This window comes from Medicago truncatula, chromosome 4 (assembly GCF_003473485.1).
Source record: "Medicago truncatula cultivar Jemalong A17 chromosome 4, MtrunA17r5.0-ANR, whole genome shotgun sequence".
Taxonomy (NCBI): domain Eukaryota; kingdom Viridiplantae; phylum Streptophyta; class Magnoliopsida; order Fabales; family Fabaceae; genus Medicago; species Medicago truncatula.
In genome coordinates, this window is record NC_053045.1 from 50643856 (window position 1) to 50671815 (window position 27960).

General features: G+C 35.8%; 3 protein-coding genes and 1 long non-coding RNA gene across 4 annotated transcripts; all 4 read right to left on the reverse strand.

Moving 5' to 3' along the window:
• Positions 1-862: 862 nt before the first annotated feature.
• LOC11412025 (60S ribosomal protein L37a) lies at positions 863-2466 on the reverse strand. Its single transcript, XM_003608771.4, has 5 exons — positions 2314-2466; positions 2149-2188; positions 1431-1519; positions 1259-1341; positions 863-1169 (listed from the first exon to the last, which is right to left on the reverse strand). The coding sequence occupies exons 1-5, from the start codon at positions 2314-2316 to the stop codon at positions 1106-1108; spliced, it is 279 nt and encodes a 92-aa protein (XP_003608819.1). The 5' UTR covers positions 2317-2466; the 3' UTR covers positions 863-1105.
• A 700-nt stretch (positions 2467-3166) lies between these two features.
• LOC120580320 (uncharacterized) lies at positions 3167-4965 on the reverse strand. Its single transcript, XR_005646043.1, has 4 exons — positions 4669-4965; positions 4274-4402; positions 4070-4177; positions 3167-3384 (listed from the first exon to the last, which is right to left on the reverse strand). It is a non-coding gene; the product is annotated as an uncharacterized lncRNA (long non-coding RNA).
• A 2724-nt stretch (positions 4966-7689) lies between these two features.
• On the reverse strand, positions 7690-9545 carry LOC120579984 (basic proline-rich protein-like). The gene is made up of 3 exons (XM_039832799.1): positions 8997-9545; positions 8063-8896; positions 7690-8019 (listed from the first exon to the last, which is right to left on the reverse strand). The coding sequence occupies exons 1-3, from the start codon at positions 9543-9545 to the stop codon at positions 7690-7692; spliced, it is 1713 nt and encodes a 570-aa protein (XP_039688733.1).
• Positions 9546-21014: 11469 nt separating this feature from the next.
• On the reverse strand, positions 21015-26747 carry LOC11405567 (subtilisin-like protease SBT5.4). The gene is made up of 11 exons (XM_003608776.3): positions 26667-26747; positions 26444-26553; positions 26248-26345; positions 25995-26156; positions 23882-23996; positions 23197-23731; positions 23014-23111; positions 22653-22916; positions 22236-22350; positions 21916-22129; positions 21015-21727 (listed from the first exon to the last, which is right to left on the reverse strand). Exons 1-11 carry the CDS (start codon positions 26745-26747, stop codon positions 21177-21179), a joined length of 2343 nt encoding a protein of 780 aa, XP_003608824.3. The 3' UTR covers positions 21015-21176.
• Positions 26748-27960: the final 1213 nt, after the last annotated feature.

The window sequence follows — 27960 nt, forward strand, 5'->3', positions numbered from 1 at the left end:
CAGGGCTACATGTTATATAAGCGAAAAGAGCAAACCAGAACCATGATTGTTCTACTAAGCAGTGATACTTTAACTAGGGGTGTGCAAATAATTTGGTTAACCACAACCAAATCAATATCCAAACCCTTTTGTTAAAGCCCAGCCCACTTTATAAGAAAACCAACCCAGTCCATTTAACACAAACCAGTTTACCATTAGTTTACAACCGGTTTATTCCAAATCAGAATGCATCGTATCTTCTGCAAAACTGCTTCACAATTCTCTTTCCAGAAAATCGCTTCTTCTCAGAATGCGCGAATGGCTTTTCTTGTTCAATAATTGAGAAAATCACTTCTTCCTCTTCTCACAGATCGCAAATCTTCTTCTCACAGATCACAAATCAGTCAATAGTAATGCTAAGAACGATTTGGAAAAGGCAGGTATGGTAAGTGGATTTTTGAGCCTACATGGAAGATCAATGAAGGAAGATGTGACAGAGATGAAATGGTGGGTGAGGGAGAAACGCAGGTTAAGATTAGGAAAAAACCGGTTTTAAAACTTGTTAAAAAAATAAAAAACATCTTTCTGCTGAAAACCGGGTTTGAACCGGTTTAAACTGGTCTTAAACTAGATCCAAACTGTATTTACAAAAAAACCGGTTTTTATTAAAATGGGTTTAGAAACCAAACTGAAACCATAAATATGGTTTGGTTTGGTCTAAAACCATGCACACCCTTAACTTTAACCCTTCAAAATCGTTGTACTAAGTGTTACCTTTAACCCTTCAAAACCTTTGCGTATTCTATAATCAAAAGGCCAAAATATTATAATGTACCACGGCCTCAACAGAATCACGAATAAAAACAAGCTCATCAAAACAAGATAAACACTAGGCAACTAATCTTTAGATTGACAAGCATCGAAAGAATCTATTAGGTGTTTGCAGATAATGAAAGGAAACAACAAAGGTACTTGCTCTAACATGAAGAGTAGCAAACTATTAATATTAAAATCATCTCAGATAGAACTCAAAATAGAAGTTTAACTTGAGTACAATCAATGTAGTTCTCAGCAAAAATCAGCTAAACTTAATTTAAAGAAGAAGCTAGTATCAAGAGCTTGTAGCTTAACTTTCAGTTTGTTCCCTCAGCCTCCTGATGGTGCTCCGAACAGTCACAGCACTTGCAGTGCTGTCAAAATAATGAGAACAACGTCATGAGGCTGCCTTTCAGAAAAGAAAAATAAATAAAACCCTGAGAAAAGGAACAAGAATATTTACTTCAAAGTGTAAGCTCCGCCTGCTTTCACTTTACCGCAATCCTTGCATCCCCATATTCCTACAGCCTTTCTCTTCACAGCATACTGCAATAAGTAATTGATCATCAGAACTCAACATTTTGAAAAATGATTTGATATTTGACAGATGATATACAATATTACATAAGGCTTACCTTTCCACAAAATTCACAGAAAAATTTACTGTGCTGACTGACTTCCATCTTTTTAATCTGCTTACGCAAACTAGCACCATAACGGGTACCTAATATCATACAAGAAAATAAACAAATTAAATTATCAGAAATCAACAAACTTCTCCTTGAAGAGTTAGAAATAAATCCACTACATATTTTATGTAAAAAAAAACAAAAGGAATAGTGCTCTACAAATACATTTCATGAATTGGGTAACAGTCCAGGAACATCAATTTTACCCCCAAAATATTAAACCACCTAGAATGTAACTACCTAGGGCCTGTTTGGATTGGCTTATTTTTTTAGCTTATGCAAATAAATAAGCTTTTTATGTTAATTTATAAGTTCTCACTGATGAGAACAGTAACTTCATAAGCTGTTTTTACATACAATACCTTACAGAAAAGGTTATTTATTTGCATAAGCTCAAACATAAACCAATCCAAACGTTCACTATACAACATCAACAACAACAACAACAGTTAATCTCACGTGGGGGTGGTTACATGGATCAAATTAAGTATTAAGTATTTTAAACAGCAAGCTTTCAGGCAAATTTTCATACGATTAATTATTTAGATCTTAATAATTCCATCTTAAACTAAACCATATATTTACAACATAGAAGAACATAACAGCAACAGCAAGCAAATGACAGTAATGAAAACACAGAGAAGTTGTCAGATTACAGACATACCGTATTTGCCAACGATGCCAGCCTTCTTTGTTCTCTTAGTCTGCAAAAAATAAAGTACAGATTCAACATAAAACTAATGAATATTTTTGATATTCAACAAAAAATTGAAAGTAGAAAGAAATGTTTAGAAATGGATTGGATGATGAAGAAGGAGAGAAAGAGTACCATTTTTACAGAGATCGAAGGAGGTGTGAGCTATGGTATGGAATGAAACAAGCAGAGAAACCCTAATTCTCTATGATATCTCACCTTTTTTATACAGATCCGCGTTGGGTGAATGGGCGGGTAGCTTCGTGGGTCGGGTACAAATCCGATTAATTTCCTTTCTATTTGATTTTATAGGTGGGTGGGTCGGGTACCCGGTTTTAGAGAGAGAAAAAATTAAGTCTTGGTCCTCTATTCTAAAAATGGTTTTTTCTTCTCTTATTCAACTTTTTTTTTTGGGACATCTAATTAAAAAAAATGGAATTTTGATCCTATCTAAACTATTCATTATAAACTCATCCGCTTATAAACTTATGATGATGGAAGAGATTAGAGTGAAATTGGAAGAGATACAAAGCTTTTTTCCCAGTTAGTAAACCCATCTTACAGTTTGATGTTAGTGTGAAAGATTTTCTGAAAACCCATCTTATAGAGCTTTTTTTTATCTGAATTTCTGATTTTTTTTTCTGATGCATTACATTCAAATCAATTATGATTAAGCCCTAAAAATTTGTTCTTCACTTTTCCTTTTTGTTTCGTTGAGATTTATATGGTTATGTGTTTCGTGTGATTTAAAAATATATGGATTATGTTTCCTGAAGATGCATGCAATCAGTATATAAAATCTATGCTCACTCGTAATCAGTATATAAAATCTATGCTCACTCTTCTTCTTTTTTTGTTGTTGTTAACGGTATGGAAATAATTCTTGATGGGACTAAATTCTTTTTAAGTGGTTTAAAATAAATAAAATGGGACTAAATTGATGATGAAAACAAAGATAAATGACCAAATTGAAACGTTTAATAATTAAATGATCAATTCGAAAAAAAGAATTAAGTTAAGAGACTAAATGATCAATTAAACCAAAAAAAAAGTCACATGCGTCTCAGTCTCTCTCGGAAGCAAGTGATCGTTGTGTTGCAAGCTCAAGAGGCACCACCTTGATCATTAGCATTGAGCAACATCCATCCAAACCCTTCAAGGACATCACCCCTTCTAATAGGTAAGGTCCATCATGGCTGCTATCACCTATGTATATTCCATTAATATCAAGTTAATAAATGAAAGAGCTTAAAGAATTAGAGTTCAGACATCGTGTAAGAGAAAATACACATAACTAATATATTAACATTTGCCGATAATATAATAAAAACAGATATCAGGACTGACTCAAAATATATAGGCCTAAAGTTAAATTAACAACGACAGATATAGAGGCATTGTCTACTTGAAAGGAAATTTCAAGTGTACATTAACAAGAAGAGTTTAAGATACTTGCTAGAACAGAGAATAACCACACAGTCAGAGCCAACATAATAGGTTAGTTAAATTGCTAGGGTATGAGTTTGATATCATCTATACAGTCGGGGGCTTCGAACGGGGGCAGATGCATTGTCAAGGAAGTATGAAGATCCTGAGTTACATGTCTAGTCAGAAGTGCTTAATAAAATTCTGAAAACCTATTTAAGGTACTTTGCTTCGAACAGTCACAGTCTAGGTACTTAATAGAAGTGATTTTACTTTTCATATCTAAAGCTATCATTGTACAGAACAATAGTTCTAATAGAAGTTGTGACAAAGGAATGAACATCAATAAGAAAGTATTTTCCCACTAGATAGACATGAACAACTGAACATGTATAATAAATCAAACTGTAAATTCACAAAGCGAGACGTGTTTTGGAAAATAATCCTTCTCACACAAGGAACTCACCTTTAGAAACATCATACGAGAAGTACACAATGGCACCAGGACAAAATCCAGCAGTATAGAAATCCTGTGAAACATCTTTGATTAGCTTCTTCTTGGGCGTAATAGTATCTGCATAATAAAAGGCGCATGTGATTCGTTTAAGTTCAGTGCGCAATAAAATCAACTTGTGAGATAAGTTCAAATTACAGGATATAACAAGCTTACAAAATCAAATGGCTTCTCTGGTTATGCAATCACTTTATTGAGTAGATCAACTAAACTTTGGATAGTTTCTGATGGATTAAATGTAGCTTCCAACGTGTGATTATCAGGAAAACAAACTCTAAATACAGCCTAAAAAACAAGATCAAATCAAATGATAAGATAAGATTACCCTTTGCTGATTTTGTTTATTTTAAAAATTGTCAATATATATAATGGTCAGAAAAATCTAATTACCTTAGATTTCGAGTCTTCAAAATTTTATCTATACATATAATTTAAATAACAATGCCATGAAGGGGATATTTAAAGGACACATCCCTTGACAACTACTATATCTAAACTATCGTCTATAGAGTCATTTATTCATCAAATACAAGGATGAGGATCAATTTTACCTTCCTTTTTAGTAGCCAAGAGTTTGTAATAATCTTTATCAGTCAACTCGTAGAACTCATTGGTCTCGTCTTCTTTCGAAATAAATACCAACAACACATATAAACTTAATCAGGAAAGATACATCAGAAAGGTTCTTGAAATTATAAATGCTCGGTTAGCCAAAGTGATTTTCCCTTTGAAATTTCAATCAATATCAGTACCTTTTACTGTCAGATCCATTTCAGAATGTTAGATAGGGTTATGGTATTGACTACTCAGATCCATTTAATAGTTAATAAATTGGGTTCATAAAAATCCATTTCCATATTCATTCCCAATCACAATCGCTGTAACAGTTATTTCAATTCATTAATAAAGGATTTAAAACAGATAATTGTCATTCATTCATTCATTCATACAAATTGGAAACAATGACCGAGTTGATCTGCCACGTGTAACACCCCGTTTCCCAAAATCAATTTAATTATAATTATAAAATCAGAGTTCCACGTTAAACGGCATGTCACACTACAAAATATAAATTCTTAAATAGATTAAAACTATTTAACAACATCCTTCATTAAACTGCAGCGGAATAATCTTTAAATTAAACTCCATTATCCAAAATAATCTTGGCATTAAGCCTCAACATAAAATATTCCATCAATCATAGGGCTACAACAACATTAACCAAAATTTGATACATAGAATGAATTTAAACAATAAAATCCCATCCCACGTATCAGAGCCCTAGACACTTGAGCCACCACCAACTACTCAGGATCACCTGCAAGTTACCCATAGGAAGGGCAACATTTTCAAGCAGAAGGGGTGAGATTCACAACAAAATATAGATAAAGAATACATCAATTGAATCTAACACCCTATCATAAATCATCAACATTATTATTGTTTATATAACATCATTTTCGCATCTTATCTCAATATTAATTCATACACCTCTCAACAATATATACAACTTATCACCACTCCACTAAGACTCCTCTAAACACCCATGCATGTGGTACCAAAAATCAGGGCCGTGACCCACACCGCTGTCGAATGGTTAAAGCATTCTCAACAGGACATAAGTCCTCACCACTACACCACTTTGAGTAACTAGTACTCCACCACTTTGAACGACTAAGCATTCCAGAGCCGAAGCTCTCCCACTGTTATGTTAATGCAACTAATCCCCATAGAGTATATCTACATACCAACCAACCTAGACATATACGTATATATGATTCACCAACCAACTTACACCTTTAAGGGAATTTAATTAAATACAACATTCATTCAGTCAGCATCCATTCATCAAAACCAACCAAAACGTCCAGGGAAATATATATCAGCATACAAGCCATGCAATAATTCAACCAAATACACAATCCAAACAACAACAGAAATTAACCAACCAAATACTGGGAAGCTCGCCTCGCGAGCTCATCTACTCGCTATGGCGAGCTCAGAAAAACAGGTACTCGCCATGGCGAGTTGGAGGCGAACTCGAGGCGAACAGAAATATGGTGCTCTCGGGAAAAAATGACATTTTTCTCACTCAAACCTCAATTCTAAGCTCCCTAATCATCTTTTACACTTAAAACTTGCTCTAGTCCTCTTAAGAATCATCTAGGTACACGAAACTACCCAAAATACGGCTTATAACAACTTTTTCAAAATCCAGATTTTTACAAGGTTACTCGCCATGGCGAGCTGTATCACTCGCGAGGCGAGCGATGAAGTTGTTCACTCGCTATGGCGAGTAATGGCTACTCGCGAGGCGAGCGATGAACTTCTGTACGGGCAGAATGCAGGTTTTTCCCAAAAATCCCATTTTTCCTCAAATCACTCCCCAAATTAGTTTACAGATATGAAATGAAAGGTTTTATGCACCCAGAACCCATTTCTACCATCAATTCTATGATTCCTACACCCAAAACTCCTTAATCAACAAAAACCCAATTTCTCCCAAATCCTCACATAAACCTGTTAGAACACAATCAACATTCAGAATCTATATAATTGCGGTAAACCTCACCCTTACCTTAGAATTGCAGAAAAAATACAGCAGCAATGATTCCTAAGCTTCTCTCCCTTGCACTAGCTTTTCTCCCAAAACCAGACTGTTTTCACGTAAAACTGTTTTCTCTCTTTTTCTTTCCTTTTCTCAACTCCCAAAATGTAACCTCCCACTCCCTAATTAGCAATTAACTCCCTACTAATTATGTTAATTATTTCATAACCCCCAAGATAATAATTAATCCTATTCTTATATTACTTTAATTATTTAATAAAATAATCATATAATAAATAAATATACACTACATAAATCACCAAAAATCACATAAATGACACCACACAATTAAAAATAATTAAATAAAAATTAGAGTGTTACAACTCTCCCCAAATTACTGAATTTCGTCCTCGAAATCTTACCTCAAACAAACAACTCAGGATAAGAGTCCCTCATCTTACTTTCCAGCTCCCAAGTCAAACTTTCACCAGTTGCTCCGCCCCAAACGACTCTCACCAAGGGTATTTCCTTGCCCCTCAATGCCTTTACTTTCCGATCATCGATCCTCAACGGCAAAGTCTCAACTGTGAGATTGTCCCGAACCTGTACATCATCTCTCGGAATAACATGTGAAGGATCTGCTACATACTTCCGAAGTTGTGACACGTGAAACACATCATGCAAGTTCGATAGATGTGGTGGCAAGCCAACTCTATATGCCACCGTTCCGATTCTCTCTGAAATCTGATACGGACCAATGAACTTCGGAGTCAACTTTCTCGATTTCAAAGCACGTCCTACACCCGTCATCGGAGTCACTCTTATAAATACATGATCACCCTCTTGAAACTCAAGGGCCTTTCTCCGTTTGTCATGGTGGAGGCTGAACGAGTTGATCTGCGACGGCTGGTGGAGGCTGAGCGAGTTGATCTGCGACGGCTGGTGGAGGCTGAGCGAGTTGATCTGCAACGGCTGGTCGAGGCTGAGCGAGTTGATCTGCCACGGCTGGTGGAGGCTGAGCGAGTTAATCTGCCACGGCTGGTCGAGGCTGAGCGAGTTGATCTGCGACGGCTGGTCGAGGCTGAGCGAGTTGATCTGCCACGGCTGGTCGAGGCTGAGCGAGTTGATCTGCGACGGCTGGTCGAGGCTGAGCGAGTTGATCTGCGACGGCTGGTAGAGGCTGACCGAGTTGATCTGCGACGGCTGGTAGAGGCTGAACGAGTTGATCTGCGACGGCTGGTAGAGGCTGAGCGAGTTGATCTGCGACGGCTGGTCGAGGCTGAGCGAGTTGATCTGCGACGGCTGGTGGAGGCTGAGCGAGTTGATCTGCGACGGCTGGTGGAGGCGAGTTGATCTGCAACGGCTGGTAGAGGCTGAACGAGTTGTTCTGCAACGGCTGGTAGAGGCTGAGCGAGTTGATCTGCGACGGCTGGTAGAGGCTGACCGAGTTGATTTGCGACGGCTGGTAGAGGCTGAACGAGTTGATCTGCAACGGCTGGTGGAGACTGAGCGAGTTGATCTGCAACGGCTGGTAGAGGCTGAGCGAGTTGATCTGCGACGGCTGGTGGAGGCTGAACGAGTTGATCTGCGACGGCTGGTGGAGGCTGAGCGAGTTGATCTGCGACGGCTGGTGGAGGCTGAACGAGTTGATCTGCAACGGCTGGTAGAGGCTGAACGAGTTGATCTGCCACGGCTGGTAGAGGCTGAGCGAGTTGATCTGCCACGGCTGGTAGAGGCTGAGCGAGTTGATCTGCAACGGCTGGTAGAGGCTGAACGAGTTGATCTGCGACGGCTGGTGGAGGCTGAGCGAGTTGATCTGCCACGGCTGGTGGAGGCTGAGCGAGTTGATCTGCAACGGCTGGTAGAGGCTGAGCGAGTTGATCTACAACGGCTGGTGGAGGCTGACCGAGTTGATCTGCGACGGCTGGTGGAGGCTGAGCGAGTTGATCTGCGACGGCTGGTCGAGGCTGAGCGAGTTGATCTGCGACGGCTGGTGGAGGCTGAGCGAGTTGATCTGCCACGGCTGGTGGAGGCTGAGCGAGTTGATCTGCAACGGCTGGTCGAGGCTGAACGAGTTGATCTGCAACGGCTGGTAGAGGCTGAGCGAGTTGATCTGCGACGGCTGGTAGAGGCTGACCGAGTTGATCTGCCACGGCTGGTGGAGGCTGAGCGAGTTGATCTGCGACGGCTGGTGGAGGCTGAGCGAGTTGATCTGCCACGGCTGGTGGAGGCTGAGCGAGTTAATCTGCGACGGCTGGTAGAGGCTGACCGAGTTGATCTGCGACGGCTGGTAGAGGCTGAGCGAGTTGATCTGCGACGGCTGGTCGAGGCTGAGCGAGTTGATCTGCGACGGCTGGTGGAGGCGAGTTGATCTGCAACGGCTGGTAGAGGCTGAACGAGTTGTTCTGCAACGGCTGGTAGAGGCTGAGCGAGTTGATCTGCGACGGCTGGTAGAGGCTGACCGAGTTGATCTGCGACGGCTGGTAGAGGCTGAACGAGTTGATCTGCAACGGCTGGTGGAGGCTGAGCGAGTTGATCTGCGACGGCTGGTGGAGGCTGAACGAGTTGATCTTCAACGGCTGGTGGAGGCTGAACGAGTTGATCTGCGACGGCTGGTGGAGGCTGAGCGAGTTGATCTGCGACGGCTGGTGGAGGCTGAACGAGTTGATCTGCAACGGCTGGTAGAGGCTGAGCGAGTTGATCTGCCACGGCTGGTAGAGGCTGAGCGAGTTGATCTGCAACGGCTGGTAGAGGCTGAACGAGTTGATCTGCAACGGCTGGTAGAGGCTGAGCGAGTTGATCTGCGACGGCTGGTGGAGGTTGATCTCCAACACGGCGGCGTTGAGCAGAACCGCTGCTTTCACCTTTCTTGCGCTTCATTTTGAATTTTGGATTTGGTGGGAAGCGTGAGTACACTGTTCAAAATGTGGTGTATTTATACTAAAAATCATGCCACCTTTCTATTGGTTGAAATAGCTTTCACGCGGATCGATAAAGGAGACCTTTGGATTAACAGTCAGTAATTTGTTCTAACGGTGGTTCTCGTGATAATTTCATTTCATTATTTTTACCAGGTTCTCTTCGTTCTTTTTACACAACACACCACTCACACACAAAACGTTTTATTCATCTTTTTCTTTTTTTTAAGATTAGTTATTATTATTGAACCAGTTGCCAAAAGCATGCGTCAAAGGGGATATATCGGCTATTACAATCTACAAGGGAAAATACCATCTTGGTCTTGAGGCATGCAACCATAGCCATGGTAGAGTGGTTTAACAAAATGAGTCAATCCCTTTGACAGTGGCTACCTTGAAGAGCAAGTTATAAACCATATGGAGGGGTTGAACTCACACTGAAAAACGACTTGATAGGACAGTTTTGCAACCAATAATGGATTGATTTGTGTTCTATTGTTTATGCGAAACAAAATATGTTAATAGTAAACCATACATAGTTAATTTAATATAAAAAAAATTACTTAAAATAAAATAAATATTTAGGGATGTAATTAAAAAAAAAAAGTAGTAAAAAGGGATAAATATATTCTATACTATGCCTATATATATATATATATATATATATATATATATATATATATATATATATATATAGGCCTAAAATACATGAGTTTGGGCTGTCTTTTTTATTACCTATTTTACCTTAATTTAAACCATTTTGTTTACTATTTTATCCTTTAACAATATTATTTTAAATTTTAATTAAAAAATAAATCTCATTAAAATATGAAATATCCCAACAATATTATATAAAGGGGATATAGATTTTGGACCGAATTTTTTATAATTGGAATTATACCCCTAAACAAATTTATATTATATTTGTTATACGAGTGTTGTTATTGAAAAAGATAAACATACTTTTTTTGGGTATGTGACAATTTAAAAGTCACGAATAATTGTACTTATAATTTTGAAAGTCATAATTTACACGCGTTACAAAAGTTATAACAAAAAGATTAAACATTATTTTTATTAATCTAATCTAAAAAAAAAAAATTGCTCTTTTCCCTGCACTTTTCGCTCGCGCCCTGCAGGCTTGCCCAAAATACCCATGCGTTAGCTAACTAACGCAAGTGTAAATTAATGTGTTAGTTAACTAACGTTGCGCTACTTAAGTAACACATGTGTAAAGCACTACGTGAGTTAACTCACGCAACCATTAGCATATGCGTGAGTTAACTCAAGCACACTCTGTGCATGAAACCAGAAGAGGCAGAAACCTCTATTTTCCCTAATGTTTCAATCCTTCAAGCAGACATTTTTTATCATTCATTCAAACATTCATTCAATCAACGAAAAATATCAGAATAAAACAACGGAAAAAAGTAACGAATAATGTCATAAAAAACAACGCTAAAAAGCGCAAGTGTAATAGGTTTACAACCAAATCCAACAAAATGTCATAAAAAAAAAGCTACACAAGTCATACTGGTCCATCCCGTAGACTTCTACTCCTCCTCCACAGAGCCGGCATCTGCTCCATCATGCTCCACTCAGACTGTATGCCCTGCATCAAGCGCATAACCTCCTCTGGATTATGAAACACAGCAGGATGTCCCATTGCACCGTCCACTCTGGCCCTGATGTTGCTGATGATCTGGTATGGGTCGGGAGGATGTCTGGCCCACTGCTGCTCAACAAGAACCTCCTCGTAAGGAGGGACACGACGAGGAGGAACAACTGCTGCTCAGGAATGGCCGCAGGGGGGTTCACAATAGGATGTGATACTCTAATGAACCATCTCATATACCCCCTAGTATGAGCCCACAGCTGGTTATTTGGAATTTGATGACCCCTCTGCTGATGGCTGAGGACATGTAGAGCAAACTCCGTGAAGGCCTGGGCCACGTCATCTGTCGCAATAAGCTCAATGTCTGTAGGAGCCCTGGGAATAGTATGGACATGCCCGTACTGCCTAAGAACCCGCTCTGGCAAGTGACGGACCTTCATGTCGCTGCCGCCCATGATCCATCCGGAGTACCAACATATGTCCTGAAAGGGCGTGATGTGTCGTCGTCTCTCGTACGGCCTCCAGGTGACATGTGAATGGTCCAACAAATCGATGGCAGCTCTGTAGTGTCGAGGATTATAAAATCCCCTGGAGGTTTCCATTGAATCACAAGCGGAAAAACAGTAGGGTCGTAGTCATCATCATCAATCCTCATAATGATGTTCGAGAAGTGCGCCAAAGTCAATCCCTGCAAACACAAAGAATCAAATATTTATATCAGCACAAGAATTATACAAACAACTAAACATTTATGATTCAATAAGTAAAAAAAGAAGAAAAACAAATATTACCACAAGCAATGTCATGTTACCACCACAGGAGGCCACAGATGAGTCGGAGGTAAGAGATAGCTGCTCATATAGGAAAGCAAGTCCCATCCCACCCCATGACCAACTGTCCAACTCGTCCATATCTTGCAGCACAAGCAGCCAAAGCAAATTAATGTTGTTGTTGTTCTTGCCGAAAAAAATGGTCCAGCCAAGCAAGAGCAACAGAAACGCCTTAATGCAGGCCAGCCTAACTCGAGCTTGCTCCTCTTGCTCCTCCTTTGTGTCAGACACAAGCAGCTGGTTACACCTATTGAAGAGCTCCTCGTAGCACCTCTTCAGTGCACCAAAATTGATGTGAGCAGCACCCTATCTTGTCAGCTCCTTAGCGGCAGCCTCCGCTGTAAAAAGTAGGTGCGCCTGCATCATCTCTTGCCCCTCACCACGTGTTAACTCTTTATCAGGAACGAGCCTCCCAATGATGGGATGCCTAGGAGACACGCCACATCATCTAGTGTGATGGTCATCTCCCCAACAAGTAGAAGGAAGCTGTTGGTCTCCTCATGCCATCTCTCTGTTATCGCACAAGCGAACCTGTGAGATATGTTCTCGTACCCATTAGTCAGGAGGGGTGTAAGACCGGACATATTCACTTCTGACCAAAACCACTCATTTTGTTCCCCTGGCTTAGGCATGGTCAAGTTTTTAAGGCTCAATTTCTTCCCGTGCGAGATACCTTTCATCCTATGTTTTCTTCGAAATTGAAATACAAAAACTAAAAACAACAAACAACACTGTTAAATAAATAATAAGTAAAACAAACATTAAATATAAGTTAACAGAAATTTTAATTCTAACATTAAATAAGTAAAATAATAATTAGAATAAGTTGTATAAATAGTAAAAGAAGTAAAATAAACATTAAATTATACTTACATCGGCATCGACCCATATCCTGCATGCCACATGTCCACCAAAGTGAGGTAAAAGCGTGAACTCAGAAGGCCCCCCTGCATAGCCGTCCAGTCCGGCCTCGTACACCACCCTCGATGTAACGCCCTATTTCTATTAAAGCGATAAAACACGCGAATAATAAATATATTCAAGAAATAGACGCTACGTCATCGAACCAAAATCCAAAATCAACATGCATGCATAGAAATCTCATCAGTCGCAGCGGATATAAATCATATACTTCAAAACATACATGCCATGATATCAAATACATAAGCATAAATAGACACCTAGATTAGAGCCTATACTACTCTAAAGACACGACAGCGGAGATAGCTCCCGCTATCCAAGCAACCGCCGAGCAACTCACCAAGCAACTACTCCTGCACAACGTCTACCCATCCATACAGACAGATAGTCGGTCAAAACCACTGGGGGTAAGCATTACATCAATCATAATCCACATAAACAATTAAGCATGAATAATTCAATTCAAGTATCACATAATTAATCACGAGTAAATAAGTTCCATGTACACATACTTGCTATAATTCCAATTCTCACAATATGTATTCATCAAACACACTTATCATCAATAATCATCATTCACAATCTCGTCACAAATCATCAACAATTATCATTTACAATTGCTTCATAAGTTTCAACAATTATCATACACAAGTAGCAATTACGAATCATGTCAATATGCAATGCGCCTAAATACGACACCTACATGCATGTGGTACCAAGCACAACAACGTCTAGTCCGTTACCCATGATGCCAACCGCACATCATATGTAAGAGTACACCTCCGACAACATGTAAAAGTACACCTCCTTTTACATTTCACATATGACTCGATATGACTATGATCCATAGACATAAGCAAATACCGAATAATGCAACTACTCAACTTATATACACCAACACAATGTAAAAGTACACCTCCAATTACATTGTTCAATTTCAACAACAATTGCATTATCAAGTATTTACATCCACACAATCAGCATGTCATTATTCAATCAAGAGTCATCACCAAATATCATAATTCATCAACATATATCCAATAATCAACTTTAACTATATTACATAGTTCATCAACCTTGCACAATTTATCATTATCCAAGTAAAATGAAAAATGCAACACCTTGTGATAAACATCAAATCCAATACTTACCATTTACTCAAATATCTTCATTCAATCATATACAACTAATCACAAATGAATGTAAAGTAATTGGCCCTTAAGAATTGTTTCCGACAAAAACCGTACCAAGTCGTAAACGACCAACATTGATAATTTTTCCAAAGTTATAACTTATTCAAGTTAGAAAACTCACAAATTAATCTTAATCAATCATGTAGTCATGAGCTTAAGCCACTTACAAACTATTAGGCATTAGTTCAAAGAATAGCTTAAGTTCGTATGAGAAAACTCAAGTTCACATTTTCCACATTCCCACCCGAAATTCAAGTTTGACATGATTAAGACGTTTATCCAACATTACAAGTCTTGTCTAAGTCTATAGGAATTGTAGGCTCAACTTGTAATCCTATTTAGTTCACAAAAGTTCAATTAGACAAAATCCGATAATTCCCAAAATTTCAAGTTTCAAACCAAAACGGAAAATCCCAAGTTTGAATGAGTAAAACATGTTCCAGTAGGTTTAGGGGTTCAAACAGATGTTAAACAAGTTGAAAGAAGCATTTTACAAAACTCGGATTGGCCCCCTAAGACCCGGAACAAACATCAAAAGTTGCTGAAACTGGGCATGTTTGCTTAAGCAAACAAGTTTTAGTAGCTACCAGTAATGTACGCTTACTGGTCACTTACGGTTCGCTTAAGCGACCGAGTTCTAGAACTGACCATGCTGGTTCACTTACCCGTTCGCTTAAGCGAGCAGTCATAGTTATTGATGAGATAAAACCGCAAGTGCACGGTCCTACCGAAGTAGTAAAATAGAGTATCGTTCCGACAGGGAGTTATGAATTCAATTAACTTTAGATAATGATTAGACTAAAGTTTTATAAGGTAGAAAGTTTTGGGTTTTTGATTGAAAGTAAATAATAAAAGAAAAGATAAAAGCCTTGGGATCGTTGGTTTCATCTAAATAACAAGTCCTTCTCAAACCAAAACTATAAGCTTATAATGTTATGTTAGACCTAATTTCTCAAGACAGTTTCTCTTATGTTCCTCTAGCAACCAAGCCTATTTCGCTGACTTGATTACTATTAGATTTTGGTTCCTCTAACAACCAAGCCTATTTCGCTGACTTGATTGTTATTAGTTCCCTTGAAGATCGAAACTATATGTCTCAAAGATTGCAAAGCCTATTTCGCTGACTTTGCAATCCTTGTCTGAATTCACTTGTTCGAATATCAAAGCTCCACTTTCGTTTTATGAATTGATATTTGGAATAATGGATAAACAATTATCAAACCCTCCACTTTCGTTTCCACAGTTTGATAATGGTTGATCCATGTTAAGACGGTGAATTCAGATAAGAAATTAGGGTTACATAAGATTAAGGCTTAGAGCTTGCCTTGATTAGGATTATGTCATTTAGACTTATCCAACAATCCCAAGACAAGAGAAGTCTACTCACTAATGTTCATCGTAGACAAGGGGAAGAAGAGAGAAAGCATAAAAGTAAATAACAATAAAGTAAAATGAACTTTTATTAGAAAGACAATTGTCACATATTGTATTCCAAGAAAAGATGAATATTTGTGATGGCTAGCTACTCTATTTATAGTACACAATTGACTTAAAATCTAAGCAAGTATATTCCAAGAATATTCCTCGGTAGATTGTGCGCCAAAATAGAATAGCTTGGAGTCCAAGCAAAAGCAGCAAAAGGTCTTCTGGAGGGTGGCACGGCCGTGCCAAGGCTAGCACGGGCCGTGCCAGGCTTCTGACTTGTGGGAGATATATTTTGTTTCCCAATCTTCGTATTTTCGTGTCCAATTTGCTCCAAATCCCTTTCTTTTGCTCCAAGACTCAATCCATCCAATATTCTTCCCTGAAATATAATAAATTGCAATTTAAAGTAAACTATCCTAAAAAGGAAATAATACTAATATAAAATTATATAAAATCTAAATAAAACTAAACTAAAAAGCATATTAAAATAGTATATAAATGACTCATCAAACTCCCCCACACTTGAATCTTTGCTTGTCCTCAAGCAAAAGGCATAAACATAGTAGCACCAACAGTTATATCAAATGACAATTCAATTAAAGCACATGTCTCCTCAAGGGCTTAAATCTCAAATGTACACTAATCACAAACTCAAGCATTTCTTGTAATTTTTATTCAACCCAACGATCAAGTTTCAAGTGAGTGTGTGTGTGAAGTCTAACCCTTTTCTTGCTCCTGTATAAGATAGGCATTATGAGGAAACATGGTCTAATCCTAGCACTAAACCAACCAAGAAAGATTCCTTCTATAATTCATATAAGAGAGATGGGAGTATTTGAGAATCTTTGTTCTTTGCCATTTGCACATTTTAAGTTCTTTATTTAAGGAACAACATCTTCACGTAGGAGGTCGGAGGGCCTACCCCCTTCCCCAATCTAGATTCAATGGTATCCCTTAAAACATCATCTTCACGTAGGAAGTCGGAGGGCCTACCTCCTTCCCCAATCTAGATTCAATGATGCTTTTTTAAAGTTTTTCCTCAAGATAACAATCATCTTCACGTAGGAAGTCGGAGGGCCTACCTCCTTCCCCAATCTAGATTCAATGATTAGATCTTTGGAATTTATTTGGCTTTTTGGCTTTTTATGAACTCCCTTATACTAACTTATACTACTGGCACTTTGAGAATCTTTAAAGGTTAATGCACCACTAAGATTAAAACGTGTTTCCTTAAAATACCTATTCATACATTTACTCAAGGGAAGCAACTTTGTGTTTTTCTTATTGGAGAATTTTATTCACTTTAAAACAAGATGTGGGTATATCAAGAAGACTTAAAACACAAGAGTTTGCTTTTATGTACAAGAATCAATCAAATAAGAGGAGACAATGAAAATTTTGTGCCATGATATTTTCAATAAAAATTAGCTACTTAACCATGCCTTTTACAATAAAACAAAACAAAAGAATAAAGTTCAAGGGAGTTTGGAAACACTACGACTAAAGACACTTTATTAGGCTCCCCCCACACTTAGGAGAAGCATTGTCCTCAATGATTCAAAATAAGAAAAAGAAAAAGAAGAAGAATAAGAAGAAGAAGGAGAAGAAGAAGAAGAAGAAGAAGAAGAAGAAGAAGAAGAGAAGAAGAGAAGTAGAGAAGAGTAGAGGAAGAGGAGAGCTCACAATTTTATGGAAATCCACAAGGTGGACCTTGGAGGTGAAGGTGTTGCATCATGTATTGGAACATTTGATTGTGTTATTCATTTATTTGATTGCCCCTTAGGACATCGTTTCTTATCCCGACCATTTCAACACCTTGTTTTTGTTGCTCGATGCATATTATTTGAACTTTGGTTTGCATCCATGTCCACCGTTTATCATTATAGTTTCCACCGGCTTTTTGTTCATGGTGTTGTGCACCTACCTCCTCTTCATCACCACCATCATCACCATCATCTTGTACCTGTGGGTTAGTACCAACATAAAGCAAATTTTCCACCACCTCCGGATTAGTAATGTCCGAATTAGGTAGAATAATCAAACAATTAGTTCTAATAATTCTCCATTCATATTGGTAATTATGAGTATGGTCATGGGTTCTAAGGAAAGACAAAGTAGTGAGAGTATATAAGTTTGGATAATAATTTTCATCTATCCTCTTGATCCTTTGATTCACACTCACCCTAAACCTCTTAGCAATAAAAGTGAGTTTGGATTTAAAAGCATCATTGTAATTTGGGTCAGTTTGGATTTTCGTCCCTGTAAAAAAAAACATTGAAAAACATCCCTGTAAAATTTTTTGTTTGAAAAAGGTCCCTGGCCCCACTTTTTTGCTGACATGGTATGTTTTGGCCATGTGGCAGTTGCTGACTGTGCAACTTTTGCCACGTGGCAGTCCATGTCATTAAATATTTAAAAATTATTTTTTAAAATTAAAAAAACTGAAAAAAAATCATAAAAAAATCCTATATTTTTTTAAATATGAAGAAAAAAATTGGAAATTCCTTTTTTTTTTTTTTCACATATGGAAATAAATGTTTGAAAATTAAAATTAAAAATTATATAATCTCAAAATTTATAACTTTTGAAAATATAATTTTCAGTATTTTCGAAAAAAAATGTAATATATAATATTCAAATTAAAAAAAGAATTAATTTTCGAAAATTGAATTTTCACTTTTTTTTAATTTTAACAGTTTTTTTATGATTTTTAAATTTTTTTAATTTAAAAACAGAATTTTGAATATTTTTTTTTTAATTATGTGGCATGCCACGTGGCAAAAGTTGCACAGTCAGCAACTGCCACATGGTAAAAACAATGCCAAATCAGATCGGAAGTGGGGCCAGGGACCTTTTTCAAACAAAAAATTTTACAGGGATATTTTTCAAAGTTTTTTTTTTTTACAGGGACAAAAATCAAAACTGGTCCAAATTACAAGGACGACTATCATATTTATGGCTTTTTTTTTTTTTTTTTTCTTTCTCTTCCATTGTGTTTCTAACTGTAGCTAACTTTAATGTACAGGAGGAACCTGATGTAAAAGATGCTGATGATGAGGTAATTAAAGTTCCATTTTTTTTGGACAAAATAGAGGTGATTAACAAAAGTTCTGGGATTACTGCTTTTAACAATTGTATGGGATCTGATAACCACTTGACCCATGCTGAATTCATAATTTTTAGTTAAAGGAGTTTGGTGCAGTGATATTATCCATACTGGATCCTTGCTGAATTTAATAATTTTTCAGCACATGCACATGCTTCTGGCAGCAAATTGTGAACTGAAGAGACTGAACTGAGCTTTAATTTTCAATCCCAATCTAGTACATAGTGGAAATGTTAATATAAAAAATATGGAACATTTGGGTTTACACTGTCACTATGTGAATTCCATTTCGGTGAAGACACGACATTAAGCTATAGATTGGAATCATGTTCATGATACAAAAATAATAAATAAAGTGAACAAATGTTTAAGATGTTTGATAACAAATAAAAAACACTTGGGCAAGTAATCCGACTGACTGGTATTTGTACCAAGAAAGGCATTTTTAAACGAAATGAATGGTGCATAATTTGCATATTAAATTAATGATGCTAAAACTTTTGAACTGATAGACTTAGAATATTTCTTGTTGGCAGGAAAAAGACGAGGATGACTATGAAGAAAAGGATGACGATAAGCGTGTTGTTGAGGAAGGCAATTGAAAATGCATTGTGGTGGCGTGACCTGTTTATTTTTTATTTTCTGGTATGAGTATGTCTTAGGCTTTTGGGCGTTCAGACCATGGCTTTCTTTCAGAGTAATAACTCGTGGAAACAAGTAGAGCTACCCAGGCCAGTTAGTGGTACTCGGACCATAATTTACTAATTAGCCTGTCAAGTTATTTCTGCTAGTTTCACCCTTGGTGCAATTTTAGTGATACTTATGATATGTTAGCTTTCTCTCCTGGGTTTTTGTTGTGAATTACATTGGTATTTACTTGCTGTTTGGGTATCTTCTTAGCATAAAAAGGCTTACATGGTATATTCATATTGTGTTTGTTACATTTTTTTTAATATTTAAATTCATTCTTATCTATTTGTTACATGTGTTATTTGTATTTAAGATTGAACGTATTTTTGAAAGAAAAAAAATCCAACCCAAAAGAGCTTATACATTGTAGATAGGTAAGAGGACATTGCTTAAACACCCTTTGGGATGTAACAGAAAAAAAAAGAAGCGTAATATATCATTTGGTCCTTTAACTTAATTCTTTTTTTCGATTTGATCCCTTAACTATTAAGCGTTTCAATTTGGTTTTTTATCTTTGTTTTTGCCATCAATTTGGTTCTATTTTATTAATTTAAACCTTTTAAAAAGAAGACTGTTGGATAAAGGAGGTCCATCGTATCTAACGGTATATCACCAACACCTAATTTTCAAACCCAGAAGCTTTTTATGTTTTATGAATGGTCAATAAAAGAGAGAAAAAAGAAAAGAAACAGAGTGGCTGGTGCAGGGCGGCAGTGTTTGATTTTGAAATTAGGGTTGATTTTAGGATGAATTGGTGAATAAATTGAATTTTGGTGTTGTTTGTGGTGAATTGAATTTGAATTAAAAAGTCTACTCACGGTAAACTCATCCATTATAAGATAACTTATTAGCTATCCACTATCATTTTTGCCGAGCAGAACAAAATGATTTTTTTTCCTTTTTTTCTTTGAAATGGTAAGAGTTGGATGATTTATTAGATAGAGTTTGCAAAATAACTATTTGGTTGATTAAGTTAAACAATGTCAATTAATTTAGTCATTTTTCAGAATTTAATACCTAAGTTTTCGAAGTTCTATATTTGTTTTGATCCATCAATATATCAATGGAGTATTCATTATACTATGTAGGTTGTAAAAGTTCTAAATTAACATTTTCCAACAAAAAAAAAAAGAACATAACTATTATGTTGCAAATTTAATGGAGTAAATTTCTTAAGCTTTACACTTTTCATGGGGTAAAGGCTTAGGTTTCTAGTATACACAATACTTTTTGTGTGTGGATAAATGCAATACTTTTACTAGAGACTATGAGTGTCAACAACCTTAAATACACTAGTAGTCAACTAAGTAAGTCATTAAATACACACAATAGGCTAGATTGCCATTAAGGTCTTGTTTCTTTGTGCATAAGATTGACATGAAAGTAAAATATACTAATATACAAAAATATTTTGATAAACGAATGATCTTAATTAATGATATCCTTTAAAATGAATACAAAACAAAAACTTGTGCTTAATATGTAAATATTAAAAACTAACAAACTTAGCAAAGGATGATCAGTGACTTCTTTGATTTTGCATAGAACTTGTCTTAATTATTGTAGCCGAGAACTGGTGTTATTGTCAATTCAGTATTTATGATCACAAAATGTCAGGTTTATTTCATTTTTTACTTTTAATTTCATCCACCTTAAAACATTCGAAAACTGAACATTGCATATTCCCTTCCATCTTGAGAGAACTCGTGCATTGCAAATACCATAAAAAAACCTTTATTGCAATGGGAAGAAAAAGAAATACATCACTTTTAATAGTTGGTAGCAAATGTATTATTATGAAACTAATACCTCACTAATGTGGATTGTTAAGTGCAATAGGTATCCCAACAACATAGTTCTTTCCATTGGTCCAAATTAACTTTCCAAAGACATAATCAGACTTATCCTTACTTTGCAGCTTGAAGGTTAATGTAACTCTGAACTCCTTCTTTTCGCCCTTTTGATTAAAGCTCAGCGTCTTAGGCTCAACATAAATTACATATTCCGGGGGAGCTTGGATTTGTGCGGTATATGTGCTTGGAGACCCCACGTTTGTAAGAGTACGAGTAACATTTATAGATTGTCCGACTTTAAAGTCCAGAATTGTGATTGCTGGATAGTTGAAATCTTTCAAATTGAAGGATTTTGGACAAGTGTAGGGCTTGCCATAGAAAAACCTAAGCATGGAACTATTGTAGCCACGAGCGCACAAAAAGTTCATATAGTCAGTAATATTTAGGTCATATACAAGTCCAGGGTCGACCACACGATTAGGTTGAATGTGTCCTGCTCCGTAGTCAAATGGAGTTGCCTTTTCCTTAAATGAATCCAAAATAGGTCCCCCAGTGTTGTCTTCTGTTGTTGCTGCAAAATACGTTAATATATTTAGGTTGTGTTAAACTCAACGTTTTTGAACTTTGAAGCTAAAAAGAAGTGAAGTCAAAATTATGTTATGTCAAACATAACATTGCCATAGAATGCATATACACTTGTAAAGAAAGTGCAAGAAAATGCACAAACTGATCTTATCGGTGTGCGAAATTCTACTTTACCTGTTGTCATGATTGCTGACTTGACAGCAGCAGGACTCCAATTAGGATGAAGAGATTTTACTAGCCCAACAAGACCAGCAACATGAGGACATGACATTGAAGTTCCTGACATAATATTGAAAAGAGTTCTGCGTTTATCATATTCTTGTTCCGAGGGAGATATATTTTCACTATAAGCAGCAATTATGTCGACTCCTGGTGCGGTGATGTCAGGCTAGAACAACGGAAAACAAAAATCATAATTGCAATAATACAATAAGATTAAGTTATTATAAGATCAACTAATATAGGATAGTCATATTCAAAATAGAAGACTAAACCTTGAGGATTGTTGGCTCAACGAGATTTGGTCCTCTTGCTGAAAAAGATGCTATAAAAGGAGCTGGCTTTGTAGCCAACTGTGTTGTCACTTTAGAAATGTAAGCCACAGGAGACCTACATAATACATGAATGAATAAATATAAAATGCTATGAATAATGAAAAACATGAAATCAAAGGTTTTGGAATGAATGTTGTTGAAATCTCGTGCAGTCTTGATATTAGTGGATGGTTGGATCAATATAAGACGATACATATTTTAAACTGAGCCTAAATTATGTACCGTCCAATCTTGATCCAATAGCTATTGATATCATGACTACATGATTGCACTGAACTCTGACCGCAAACAATCCAAATCCGAAATCAAAACTAGGTAGAATTCATCAAGCTTGAAACAAAATAACAAAATCATTACTTGGTGTGGTTAATGTAATTAAAAATGTAACTGCCATCTATAAAGTTAACATATGAAGATGGAAGCACGTGAGGATCAGCTTGAATTCCACTCCCTGAATCCTTATCTGAATTAGCCAAAATAATTCCAACAGCACCTACACGAGCAGCTTCCACACCCTTATGAGTTCTACAAAGAAAGTGACAATCATCTGGAACTTGAAAACAAACCAATATTTTCCCCTTAGCCTTTTGTGGATCAAGAGTTCCACCCTCGCAATTTAGGCTACAAATGATTTAGTATATTTTAATTAGGAAAAAATTTCCACTAGATAAAAATTTCTTAAGAGGGTAAATTCAGTAAAAAAAGATAGTATTCTTACGCGTCTTTGGAAGATGCATTATCATATTTGACATCAGCACCAGTTATCAATGGATACAACTTATTAGGCAGCAATTCCAACTCTGAAAGGCTAGCACCCTAATAGAATATTCTAATTCAGTAAAATGGTAACTGTAATAGTAAGGGAAATAATAATGAAAATAAAATATGACAATCAATATACCTTGAGTGTTTTGTTGTCACCAAGGGTAACAAAACTAGTGAACTCTCTATCAATTGTACTTGCAGCAACTGTAAACACCCATGGTTCCAAGTTGGATACAGTACTAGGAGCAGGTCCTGAATTTCCTCCAGCAGCCACAACAATTATGTTATTGGCAACTGCATGGAAAGACCCTATGGAAATACTGCTATCGTAAAATTCAACAGGAAAATCACCACCCAAAGACACTGAAAGCACGTCGACACCATCACTTATGGCAGCTTCAAAACCAGCCAAAATATCTGCATCATAACATGAATCCCAACAAACCTTATAGGCTACAACTCGTGCTTTTGGCGATCCACCACTTGCTGTTCCATTGCCATAGCCAAATACACTTGCATTAGCAACAAAATTTCCTCCGGCAGTTGATAAAGTATGTGTACCATGACCATCAATGTCACGTGCACTATTAAATGATACACTGTGGAGACCTTTACCACCACTTGGACTTGCTAAAAATCCTTTGTAAAAATATCTTGCTCCAATAAGCTTCCTATAGGTAAAAATCACAATATGAGTGATACATAATTGATAAAAGTAATATCAAAGACATTTTAAAAATATATGTTTTAATATAATTTTTTACTTGTAAGGTGACGATTTTACTCAGATTAGAAGGTTGTAGCAGACGAGATTAAGTTACCTGTTGCAGAAAAATTTATCTTGATTTTGTTTATCAACTTGACAAATTCCATGCCATTTTTTTGGGATTGGTCCCATCCCTTCATCACTGAAACTCTTGGATTCAGGCCAAACACCTAACATAAACACAACATATCAATCAAAAGTGGGTGTTTAACTTTTTTAATACCCTTTTATACTTTGTTGGAGGGTCTTACGGTAAGAGTAGGAAGAATTATTGTTTGTTTCTCAAAATATATCAATCTTTTCTATTTTTCTAAATTTTATTGGTTCAAAATATATTTTTTTGTCAAAAGAATTTAAAACCTAAACATTTAACAAAAGTTATATAAAGGGTGTGATCGATCTGAATCTCCTTTTAAAGTCATAGTATTATGAGGTACTAAAAATATAGCAAAACAAATCGTTTTAGTTTAATGAATAGTCAATAGTAAAAAAGTAGTCAATAGTCAAGTATCCTATAAAGGGAGATCAATGAAAAACTTAAAAGGCAAAACGAAAAAGAAAATGTAAACCAATGTTAAGGAACTAAATGTAGTAAAATTATCTTAAATTTTTTGTAGTCAATTTAAAAATGTAAAAAATGCTCAATTATTTTCTTTTGTTTCTTTAATAAGTGCCCAAAACACTTATTCATCTCTTGTGATTTTTTTGGCAAACTTTGGTATGGCATTTCTCATTGGCTGGGTTATCAATTAGTGCTTCCGGAAAATGTGTTAGACCATTTATATCAATTTGGCACCTTTAGCGGCTTTTCTAACAACAAACGCTCAACTCTTAATCTTATTTGGCTATCTTGTGTGTGGGTGATCTGGCTTGAAAGAAATGCTCGCATATTTCACCAAAAAGAAGCTTATTTTAATCAATTGTTAGATAAAGTTAAGCTCCAATCATACTGGTGGCTGAAAGCGAACCGACCTAATTTTGTTTTCTCCTACCATTCATGGTGGTTGAACCCTTTACCTTGCTTAGGAATATTTATGTAACGGGGTAGCCTTCTTTTTTTGTTCTTGTTTTGGCCTTTTGGCACTCTTATAATTAACTCTTTTAGCCGGGGTTTTAGCACTCCTTGTGCTGAAATCTCCAGGCTTTCAGTTTTTTAATCCATTTTAGTTTCTTAAAAAAAAAAAATAAGTGCCCAAAACAATAGTCATGACCTGAAATAATATTTATCAAGGTTGACGATGACTGGACAATGAGATGCTTCATTAAAAACTACTCATCCATTTCCAAAAAAATTATCATTTCAGTAATGATTTTTCTTTGAAATGTTAAATAAAATGGTTTCTTTAAAGGCTATTTTTTTTTTTATCTTGATCTCTCTATTTTTTATTTTTTTTTGAAGAATGATCTCTATTTATTATTTTTATGGTTATATCTCTTTTAAAAATGAAAGCTTGATTATTTGCTACCCAATTTTTTTCCTGACCTCAATTCAAATATAATTTGTTTTGGACTTTGAAAGTTATTTTTATGTCATAAAATAAATCCCGACCAAAATTAGTGAATAAAGATCCTCTCTATTTTCTCAAAAAATAGATGAAGGAAATCATTTAGAATGAGAGATAAACATTTAGACGGTGGATTTCATCATCATTAATTATTTTATATACATTTTTAAATTTCTTTGTGTCTTTATCTATTCAAATGGATGGAAGAAAATGAGATAAAATAGCCTTAAGCTATTTTAGTTTTAGAGGAAATAAAATCATCGAAAATCAATTTACAATGACTTAAATCTTATTTTAGTTTCTGATTTAGTTGATTATTATTTTTTTTTTTTGGTACAAAAGAGGGCAAAGCTCATATTCAGTTGATTATTTTCACTAAAGATAAGTTACTTTATACTCATCTAAAAAAAAGTCACGTTATACTAAACCTTTTTCGTGAAGGAGTCTATTTTAGGTGGTGACATGTTTTTTGTGGATGTTGTTCTCAAGGGTGTTTATTTTCAGGTTTTCCGCTTATATACGGCGTCTTTTGTTTGTATTCTCAGTTTCACCGGTCTCTATTCGTCTTGAGCAGGGATTTGATTGTTTAATAAAATTTGTTGCTTAAAAAAAAAAAAAAAAATCACATGCAGCAATATAAAGATATGATTCATCATTCATTACCCGTATCTATATTTCCAATGATAATATCTTCACCAAATGATCTCTTCCATATTGAATCCTTTCGAATTCCACCATTGCTCTTTAACCGAAGGAAATCCCATGAGTGCGTTGTTTGAAGTTTATGTTTTTTGTTCAAGAAAATTGATATAACATTAGGATTCTCTGCATTCACCAATTGGGTAGCATCAATTAAAAAAAAAAATTAAATTCATTAAAATAAATAAGGAATCAATGCATGATGATAATTACATACTTGCAACCTCAGCTGCTTCATCTTCATCAAGTATTGCAGCAAAGCCGTTAATATTTTTATTGTAAGAATAAAATATTGCTTCTTTGGCCTTCTCAGTGCTGAGTAAGAACAAATAAATTAAATCTAATCAATTCATTTTGGTTTTGTCACATGAGAATTTCATAGTGAGGGTTTAATTAGTTGTATAGTACCATACCTTCCAAGGTAAGATCCAAGTAAATCATAGTGAGAGTTTGTGGCAGATTCAATATCAAATGATGAAGGATCTGGACCATGAGAATGTGATCCTAAGTATACAATATAGGACTAGAAAGAAAAAAAATAATATGGAAGATAATTAGGTCACAATCAAAATGTTAACATATAAAAATTAGAAAATTAATCGAATAATGAAATATGATGCTTGACACAAAGCTTGCCTGTTTGATTGCTATGGTAGGTTCTGTCCAAAGAACACAAATAAGAAGTGACACTAACACATGATGAATGGAGGATGGCATTGTTATTATGAATGAAAAACTAATTTCGGATATGTGCAAAGGGTCTATGCATCCCCTGCTTATATAGATCCGATTAATCTCTATCTCTATTATAAATATAAATATAAATATTTGGCTTAATTTTTTTTTTCAAAGTACACAGGTCAACTTTCTACTCTAAGCATCATTTAATGAGATATCATTTAATGTTATATCATGTTTAATTAGTTGGTAACCGAAAAGAAAAGAGCATTTTTTTTAAGGAAGAAAGGAGCGTTGTTGTTAGTGAGCAAATAACGTTAGTAGCCTAAAATTAGGGGGTTAATTCAATTGAGATTTTAAAGGATTTTAAAAGACTTTTTTGTTTTAAAAATGTCTTTAGGTATTTAATCAAAACTTTTAAGTAATCTAAAACATTCTTGTGGTATTCAATTAGGATTTTCAGAATTTTTTAATGAGTCCAATAAAATCCAGAGGTATTCAATTGAGATTTTACACAACTTAAAAATTGTCTATTGGTATTCAAAATTCTAAGGATTTTAATGGGTTGTTGTGAGTAATGGATTTTGTGAGACTTTTTAGTGTAAAATGTATCTACCAACAATCTCACACCTAGCCTTGAGACTTTTTTTGTCTCCCACACATAGCCTTGAGACTTTTTTGCTTCTCGTTATTTTTTTTTTACGGAAGTTGTTTCTCCGGTCACAACGTTGTTGTTCATGCTCCAGTAAAAAAATATATTGTTCCTGTGCACGTTCCATATTATTACATTTCAAGTATTACAGAAAATACGTAACAAACAGAATTTCAAGTGTTACAGGAAATACGTAATAAAAGAAATTCATTTCAAGTGATTTTGCTATAGTTTCATAGAGACTATTTCAAGCATTAAAATAATTCGGTGATTTTACTAAAGTTTTGTTCAAGTCATTTTTTTCTACTAATTTATTCTCATTATTATTTATTTTTTTAGCAGATTGTTTTGTTGTTGTTATATGCCTATTACTTTTTTTTTTGGGTACAATTATATGTCTATTACTCTTAAGTGGCCATTATTTTTTTAAGGCATTTTTATTATTAATTTTTTTTGTCAAGTAATAGTGGCTAGATTCACACACATTATATGTGTGGAGAAGTGGAAAATTTGCGGTTTGAACCCCAACTTCTGCAGAAGTTATCCCCAGTAGTTACCAACAGAGCTACACTTATGGGATAAGACATTTTTTTATTATTA